The sequence below is a fragment of the Miscanthus floridulus genome, chromosome 14, assembly GCF_019320115.1.
Source record: "Miscanthus floridulus cultivar M001 chromosome 14, ASM1932011v1, whole genome shotgun sequence".
NCBI classification, from domain to species: Eukaryota; Viridiplantae; Streptophyta; class Magnoliopsida; order Poales; family Poaceae; genus Miscanthus; species Miscanthus floridulus.
The window spans coordinates 52,723,453-52,732,916 of NC_089593.1; the positions used below are offsets into that span (position 1 = coordinate 52,723,453).

The 9,464-nt window shown below is 42.5% G+C and overlaps 1 protein-coding gene across 1 annotated transcript; it reads right to left on the reverse strand.

Moving 5' to 3' along the window:
* Window positions 1–603: 603 nt before the first annotated feature.
* LOC136504824 (NAD(P)H-quinone oxidoreductase subunit U, chloroplastic-like) lies at window positions 604–3,815 on the reverse strand. Its single transcript, XM_066499847.1, has 5 exons — window positions 3,424–3,815; window positions 2,646–2,707; window positions 1,576–1,665; window positions 1,363–1,497; window positions 604–822 (listed from the first exon to the last, which is right to left on the reverse strand). Exons 1-5 carry the CDS (start codon window positions 3,737–3,739, stop codon window positions 727–729), a joined length of 699 nt encoding a protein of 232 aa, XP_066355944.1. The 5' UTR covers window positions 3,740–3,815; the 3' UTR covers window positions 604–726.
* Window positions 3,816–9,464: the final 5,649 nt, after the last annotated feature.

A 9,464-nucleotide genomic window follows, 5' to 3' on the forward strand; every position in this document is an offset into this window, starting at 1 on the left:
TAGCCATGTCCGTGGTCTCGGACGAATTACAATTTGGTTTCAACAACTAGTTGGGTTGGGATGAGTGGAAACATGAGTGTGTGTATGATTTTGGAAATGAATGGTTGCCAGCCATGTTTTGTTGGAACAGAGTGTCCAGCAACACTTAAAATTATGACAAACAATAATCGCAAAATTGTGAGAAACCCTTTTAAGAGATACTCATATATATGAAAAAAAATATGTCTTTTGCAAAGAGGTGTTTACAAAACAAAACCTTGCATGTGTCAATAGATAGCTCTAGGCAAATAAAACCAAACCTCATCATTGATTTATCCATATTCATGTACTAATATCCCCTTCCATAGGATAACGTTGGATTTGCTAAGTACTTTATACTCATCCTTGCTTTGTTGTACAGAGAAAGACCCAATTTCATCCCCGAAGCGATGTCTGAGTAAGGTCATGTCTGCATACAACTAAGCCTGTGGCTTGGGATTGCCAGATGGATAGCGTGCTCTGTTGTTTTTGGATCGCATGGTTCTTTATTGTATTATGGTTACTGTATTGGGTGGATTCATCACCCAATCCCGTCACAACTACCGATCTGAGAACATCTAAATGTAATAAATATGTGTACTTGCCTCCTAGGGCTAGTACGTATATCACATTTGAGTTTTTGGATAACCAGGGGTGCTTCAAAGAGATTATTGGGTTACAATTCATGTTCTTTTTGGGAGAAATTCCTCATTTGTTGAGGGTCACTGAGAGAGCAACAGAGAGTATGAACCACGCCAGCAAGAAGTAGCCAACGAGCTTGGTTGGAAACTCATCTTCTGGTTCCTGTTTCATCAATCATGCAACACCTTTAGTTAAGTTATGCACAACAAAGAGCAGCACGTCAAATGAATTTTAGCCTTAGTTAGTAGTTCAAGGAAACAATGTCCTAGCAGACTAATGAAAATTTGCAATTTCAAAATTGCCACTGCTTGTTTCTGTATCATTAACATGTTGGACCTATGTGTCATCCTCACAATCAATAGACATTCTCAAAACAACATCATTAATTCACTAGGGAGTAACATTTGTCCACTTTTTCCATCTTTCAATCTGAAGACAATAAATTCTTTTATCAATCTATTTGTACCAAGTGAGTTACTTTATACTCAATAATGGGTCCATGAGCCCTACTAAATATAACTATAGCCGGTTTATCTTGTTTTGCAATAACAGTTTCATTCGTACAACGTTTAGAAGCTACAATTCCTAAGAAAATCATGGAGCATGTTGAGTAAAAAAGTTTTCCAAAGGAATATTCAAAAAGTTTTTAATAGGACAAGTCATCCTCATAAAACCCCAGTTTTGCTTTGAGCTGATGCAAACCTGTGGAGGATCTGGTGCCATCTCCAAAGGATCAACTTGAAATGGCCACACATATCGCTCAGGCTGTCCACTTCTTGACAAGCTCCAATCATATAATCTTCGTTCTTCCTCGGTTGATAGTATAGTAAATGATTCCTACAATGGTGCATATATGATTGAAGAACAGGAAATGATTGAAGTGAGGCATTATGACTCCTATTTTAGGCTGAGAACCTTTATGAGGTCATATTCCTTGTGAAGCTCCTCTTCTTCTAGTTCTTTGCTATTTAGTTCTTCACACTTCTTCTCGTAAGCAGCCTTTACCTGTTTCAAGGCCAAACTCAGTTACTAAGGGTGTTTGGTTTGAGGAATCACCCCATCCTAGATGAGGTGGTGCACCATGAGTTCATCTCATGACTTTTGGTGGAATTATCCTGTTATTAGCTTATGAGGGATGAGGTGGTGGAGAATCAACCCATCTATTCTACCACCAAACAAAAAAGCGAGGAGCGAGAAGATGATGGACCATTCTCAAACCAAACACACCTTAAAGGATCTTAGTACTCAGCAGAAAGTATCTACTAACTAGTGTTCAACAAAGGCAGTTCACAAAGTTTTAAAGTGAGATTGAGAGTAAAACAACATATACAAGTAAAATTGTTCCTGCATGTATAAAAAGGTACAAGACTGACTTTAAATCCAATCTCTGGATTTCAGGCTCTGAATTTTCTGGTCTCTATGAGCTATGTGAACGAAACACAATGCACTTGATGACCATGCAAACTTAGTTTATGCATATATCTGGTTGTTTTAGACTCCAGAGCTAACTGAATCTCATAGTGTATAAGTTGGGCTTTTAGCTTGAATACTCACCAAATATCATGATATAGCTAAAAGTTTCTTTGGCACAGATTCTCATTATTAGAATTGAGTGCTCTACTATACATATTCCAAAATATAGTCATTGTGAACATAACACCATAGCCTAGTTACAGTACTATCTAACTTTAGCATGGTTGTCAGATGCAAGTAGGAAGCTGGCCATAATGGGGCAAGACACTGTTATTGTTCAGTACCAACTAGAATTTGCAAAAGTTTGCCAGTCTTTGCATCTACCAGGTACTTTGTTAATGCCATTGTAATGAGATGCATACTATTTCAGGGGTAGGCCAATAGCACAGTGGTGTCAAGATTGTTTAACCGGTTTATTGCCAGGTCAGGCCTCCATCTCAAGTGGATGCTAAAGCTCATGGGATCCTTTAAAAGAAAGAAAAGAACTACACATGTGGAAAATTTCAATCTACCTCATCGGTAGAAGCTAGCCTGGTGACTCCAAGCCTCCCATAGTGATCAGCATCTGTAATTGCTGCAAGTTTGTGGAAATATTGTTAAATATACAACAGTAGTGTGCAAAGCAGAAACATCCTCCAGAACCAGAATAACATTGTGGCTAAATTAACTTCTTGCACAAGGGAACTTTAACTTCAAATGCCATTATATGGGCCACTCAGTTTACCACTTACTAGGAAGCAGGGTTTCCAATTGAAAGGGGGCGAACAAGCCATGCATCCATCCATGTGGCAACTCACTATACATTTAATTTTAAATTAAATCATCATCTAAAATTATCCACTACATATGCAATCCTACAATAATTGAAACCTTAAGCAGTTTGCCATTCAATCTAATCTAATCTATATCTATATACCTACCTAATATTAAAGAGGGAGAATTTCTTTTTCTGTCGCTTCTAGAAACTCACCTCGGGACTCGAGTTCATCCTCCACATGTCAATAAACCTAATCCAAATCTGATATCACAATCCTATCCTGCCCTTATATCATGTTCCATATATGATCCCAACTCATGATCCGTGAGTTAAAAGAACTCGCGCCCAATAATACCATGAAGTACCGCTGCAGCGCACTATTTGCTAGAGAAATATAAATACATCAAAAGCACCCCAGTCCCCAAACTGATAATTTCTAAGCAGCTTCACATCACCCAATTCACATATTATCAACATTCAACAATACCCACAAAGGAATCGAATGCGTGAAATGAAGCAAGAAACCGACGCACCAAGGCCGCGCATCGCCTTCTGCACGTTATCCGCGGAGATGATAGAATAGGGCGGCCGCGTGGAGGTTGCGGCGCCTCCGGCAACGTCTGTGCCCGCGTCGGGGTCCGCCACCGCAGAGGCGCCCTCCGAGGCCGCGGCCCCACCGTCGGCAGCGGCGGCGCACCGCCGCGCGCGGAACGACGCCCCGGCGGCGGCGAGTCGGGTAGAGAGGCGGAGACGGCGGAGGCCTGGCGTGGAGTATGAGGAGGCGGAAGGAGATGCGGCTGGCGCCAAGGCGTGTGGCGCCGGAGGGGAGGTGATGCCCACGCCAGCCATGGTGGAGGTGGAGGTGGAGGTGGAGGTGGAGGCGATGGTGGGAACTGGGAAGAGCAGAGCGCGGGAGATAAGGGAGGTGGGGAGGGAAATAAACGATACGACTTTTGCTTTCTCTTATTTCACATTTAATTTTCAGAATTACATACAATAAATAAAGCTGAATGCTAAGTTTTTGGACCATGATTCTTTCAAAGAAAAAGTTTTGGGACCATGTCCGCCACTGCAGCTGCATGCCTGCATCGCAGTGGCTGTAATCTGTTTCTTATAAGGTGGTTTATCTTAATCCAACTGGTTGGACCTCAAGGTTTTCCTAGCCAGACGCAAAGTAGCTTGTTGATTCACTTGTGCTCAGCTAATGTGTATCATTTTTCCCCAAAAAAGCTAATATGTATTATTTTTAATTTGGTCAATCCGACAATATTTTCTTTTTTTTTTTAACTTGGGCATTCTTGATGCTACCTGTTTGAAAGGTTTCTTCGATTCTAGATGTAACTGAGTTTGTTTGCTTCGATTCAATGGTGAAACTAGCATTGTTTCAATTTTTGGGCTTGCTAGGGCTCGGGCGTCCGGATGGACGGGGCGTTCGGACGCACGTTTAACACTCCAGGTGTTAGTCACGAGTTAAGCAGCGAATTTGGATTTAAGTAGGATAGGTCAAGCAATGATCATGATCTCTAGTTCATAATCTTGGAAGTGGTGATAAAGGTGTTGAGGTCAAATCTATGAAATTGAGTCCCAACTTGAACTTGGACAATACCTTTTGCTTACATGTGGACCCTTGTTAAGATTATGCATGAGTAATGTTAAAACATGCTTATTTCATGTACATTACATCAACATGCATCTATAGTGAACTTTGGAAAAGTTTCATGAAGTTTGAAATCAAGAAGTCACATGAAATGATAAGTTATAATCTTTCTTGAATTGCTTAATCAGGTGAATGGGAACATGGGATGTATACCAAACCTTGCTACCATGTCCAAATGACTCTAATTGGACTCTACAATAAAAGCTGTGAAGGATTCATGTTGAGCAAATGCCCAGAAAATGCTTCAATGGATCAAAAAGGATGATTTAAGCATATTTAAGATGTTGTTTTGACCAAAGTCGAACTATAAGTTCTGTACTTATTTTGGTGTTTGACCCTAAATGAAAGTTGTACTTTGGCCTCTGGGAAACAAACTTTGTTTAAAGGTCAAGAGCTAGTTTGGCCCCTAAATTAGTCAAACTGAGGCCTCAAAACTGAATCCGGTGCTGTTTTCAGGGTCCAAGAATCGACAAGTCTGGAATTTCAGTGCCAATGATGATTGGCATCCCGCGTTCTCCAAAATTTATTAAGCAACTTGAGTTGTGCCAAAAATAAGGGTTGGAGATAATTCCATGAAGAAGGTATAGGAAGAAGTTGGATCAAATTTGACCAAGTAATTCGAGCTCAAACAGAGCAAAGCTTAACCATTGTTAAGTCATTGACACTATCAACTTGGGGCTTAATTAGCCGCTAATGGAGAGCTCTAATTTCTAGACACCCTTAATGAGTTTTGTAGATCATCAGGTGGGCAGTAATTTTCCTAGAGGCGCCTAGGTCCGAATCCACACGGAATATGCCAAAATAAGAGCTCGAACGTGTCCACAACCGCGCCCGCCAGGTGCTAGACGTAATGTCCACGCGTCCTCCATGCGTCGGCCGCACCCCCACCATTACTGCCACGCGCCCCTGCTCCTTCAGAGAGGATGCCGAGCTCCTCCATGCCCTCGCTCTCTCCTCCCAGTGCTATCGCTCGCCCTCCTTGGCCCTCTCCCTTGCTCTGCTCAGCGTCGGAGCACGCGGACGCCATGGACGCCGGAGCAGAGCTTCAAGCCGCCCACGTCTCCCTCGCCTCCGCGCCACCTTGTGTCCAACCAAGAGCAGCCCCACATCCACTGCCTTCTCTTAGCCCCTCCAGTGCACGTTGCACCTCCCTCTACCGCTGCCCCTCGTCGTGTCGTTGCTGCACGTGCTGCCTTGCGGCCATGGCCGCGCGACTGTTCGCATGGCCAGCGGGCCATGGCTGCAGCTAGCCGAGCCATGGGCCAGGCGCGGCCATGTCCTAGCCTCGCCGACCCTTCCTCGCCACCGTCTTCAACCACCGCTCGCCAAGGCCGGCCGACCCCGAGCCAGTCCTCGCCGTCTGTCGGGGCACTACTGCCATGGCCGAGCCACCTTCGTCCACCACGGGGCAAGCCGCGAGCACCTGCTAGTGCGCGCGGGCCCCCTGGTACTCTGTCGCCCCCTTTCCCGGCCACCGCGGCCGTCGTAGTGCCATCGCTGGAGCAGCAGCACTGTAGCTGCGGGCGCACATGGCCAAGCCACGTCAGGCCGTCGCGAGGTGAGCTATGGGCTCCTCTCAGTGCGTGCGGGCACCGTGATGCTCCACCACCGATGCTTGCCGCCGGAGAGCCGCCCTCCGGCCAGAACCGGTCGGCCCCGATGTCTTCCTTTGCTCCAACTCATGTTGGGGACCTCGCGTTAAAATAGAAACAAGTCCACGAGGTTTTCTACATAAGTCATGACTCATGTGAATAGTTCCTAGAAGGACCTATTCGCTGGAATCAGTATTTGACGAAAGTTCAGGGTCTCCGATGCAAATTTGTTTTTCTTTTATGGCTGAAACTTTGGAAAATCATAATAAATCATAGAAAAAAATCGTAAAATAGCAAATGAAGACTTTTTTGGAATCCTTGTGAGTAGATCTACCCAGTAGAGTCATAATATGATATGTGTTAGTACAAAGTTTCTGCTATTTTATTTATTCTTGTAAAGTGCTTTTAAAAATGTTTTTAAGGTGGACAGATGCATATCTTGAGTTATAGAACTCAAAAAATGGTAATTCCAGTTGTGTTAATCTTGTGATGACATGGTCTAGCTAATAAAAATATTAAACATGCTAGTTGTGTATTGTTTTTATAATGTTTTGACTTAATCTTGTTAAATAGGAAATTTTAGCTTGTTTTTCTTGTTATTCTCATATCTAAAGTTGTGGTGCTCTAACTGTTGTGTAATTTTTATGGTAGGCTGCTGATGTCACATGTATACTGTGGTAAAAATTTTATATTCATTGGATGCAATATGACTGAGTTATTAATTTAATTTGTTTAATGCTTATTAAATGGTTTATAAATAATATAAGTTTGTAAAAATGTAAAATATGGTTCCACAACCTTTGTATGATGTTGTTATGTCATGTTGATACATAATATGGCTATATGTTTACAGAAAATGTTGAGTTTTAGATTTATCTTGCTCTTACATGTTTTCTTGCAAAAGCAATTTGTCTTTTTCACAGTGATCAAATTATAAAACCTAAGCATGTAATATTTATACAGTAGCCATGTTTCGATATCACCTATCACCTATAAAAATTCCAGCTCTCAACTCTATGTTTAAGATATCACCTAAAATAATATATATATTGTATTATATAAGTAGAGGATGAAAGATTGTTAATAGATGCATGTGACTAATGCTTGTTAGCTTAATCAAGTGATTGCTCTAGTACAAGTGCTAATCTAGAGATGCTTAATTGAATATGTATTCAATTTGATGCTAAAGATGTCAAATCTCCAAGTTATGTTACTTGAGCTTTTATGCAAAATATTGTCAAGCTAACTTCACCGATAAAGCCTTGCATACTCTTTGGTGTCACTTTATTTTTAGTTTACGATGGGTAAGTCTAGCTGAGTACATTCGAGTACTCAGGGTTTATCCCACCATGTTGCAGGTGAAGTTCTCGATCTGCTAAAGATGGTGGTCAACTGCCAGTGGGCTCGGCGACTCTATATAGTGTTCTTATCTATATGCTTTTGTCAGAGGATGTCCCGTATACTAGCAATGTATTTGGAACTTATATTATTATAATTAGTTGAAAGCTATGTTGTTTTCACTAATCGGTTTTGAAACCCAAACTTGTATTATTATTTGTAAACTCATTGTAAATATTATTTCTGCTGTAACTCTGTGTATATGATATGTATTTGCTTAATCGTGCGATCTTGGTTGTGATGTGGATTTACCGAGGTCCTTCGTGACACTCGGCGGACTACCGGGTTTATATAAGTGAAAGTATGTGCGCATCAACGTATTAAACGGGGACATCCGTACTTGATCTTGTATAAATTGAGTGGTTCTATCACAGCATGTGCTTACAGCCGTTTCCTACACCGTTTCTCGTGCCCATGCGGGCCTGTGCCGCCCCGAACGTCACCAGCATCGAGAAGAGGTGGGAGGGGGTGGGGAATGCCAGCCGACACCGGGAGGAGCGACACCGAGGCGAGACAGCAAAAAGCGAGGAGGGAGATGCAACATCCGATCTACTTTTGAAACATCCCGATGCAATACTTGCAACATACGTCTGAAGATAGATGAAACACTTGAAATATACATTTTAAACACATGCAAAACCACATGAAAAACACTTGTAAAACATATGCAACATCTAGATAAAACACTTTGCAACATATGTGTGAACACATATGCAACATCCAAATAAACACAGTTGCAATATAAGTCTGAAAAAACAGATAAAACATTATGAACAGAAGCTTACAACATAAGTGTACAACCATTGCAACATCCCGATTCACTTTTACAACATCCGTATGAAACACTTGCAACATGCCTTTGAAACATCTGAAACATACGTTTGCAATACACGCTTGCAGCGCAACATCTCCTTATTGCTTGGAACAATGGAAGCTCGTCGGCATGTGAAGTTCACCGGAGGCAGCGACCCGGAGCAAGAAGCGAAGAAGATGGCGCCCACATCGAGTTTAAGGAGGCGACGGACAGATGTCGGAAGAAGGGTAGCTAGCGGTCCTCAGCTCCCACCCCGAGTTCAAGGAGCCGACAGTCCTCAGCGGTCTGGTGGTCCAGGGCGCGGGGAGGGTGGCGTGATGCCAGGTCGGAGCAGCGAGGTGGCGGTGACGGCACGAGCCGCGCACGAGGTGTGACACGGTGGGAAGGAAGAGGGCCACAAGGCAGAAAGACCGATTCAATTTTTTTTTTAAAACTCCCGAGCGAATAGGAAAGATAGTTGGGCTAGGGTCGCGGCCCACCAACAGAGCATCCGGAGGGAACAAACGATCACTTCCCAGCATTACTGTTCAATTTTGGCTCTTTTTTCAATGTTTTTTTTTTTTGGTTTTTGAACGAACACTCTCTTCAATGTTTTATAGTCTAAGGATCGACAAGAGGTATGGAACTTGAAAAGTGAGTATGGATCTGTCATCTGTGCATGTCAAACTTTTGCATTACTTATCCCCATTAAGGTGGTCTTGATGTTAGACTCAGTTCACTGGGAACGCGAACACGCCCTAAAGTCGAACAGGATGGGTAATAATGGGTTATAACTTCACACGGGACTAGATTTGAGGAATTTGGCATACCAACCTGAATGTACCAGCAAAATGTTCCTATCAAAATCTGGTTCTTATTACGGAACCAGAAGAGAAAACTGGTTACACATCGAATTCTAATGCTTACAGTACTAGAACAATGGTACCCCCACAAGCAGCATGAAGTATTGTACTCCCTACCCCCACAAGCAGCATGAAGTACGGAAGTACTCCTTAACAAGTTCAAAATTGTAAGTTGTTCAGTCTTACGTACGAAGACTAATATATATTATGTCTAGATACATGATAAAAACTATATATCTAAAGAAGCAAAACCAACTTACAATTTGGAATT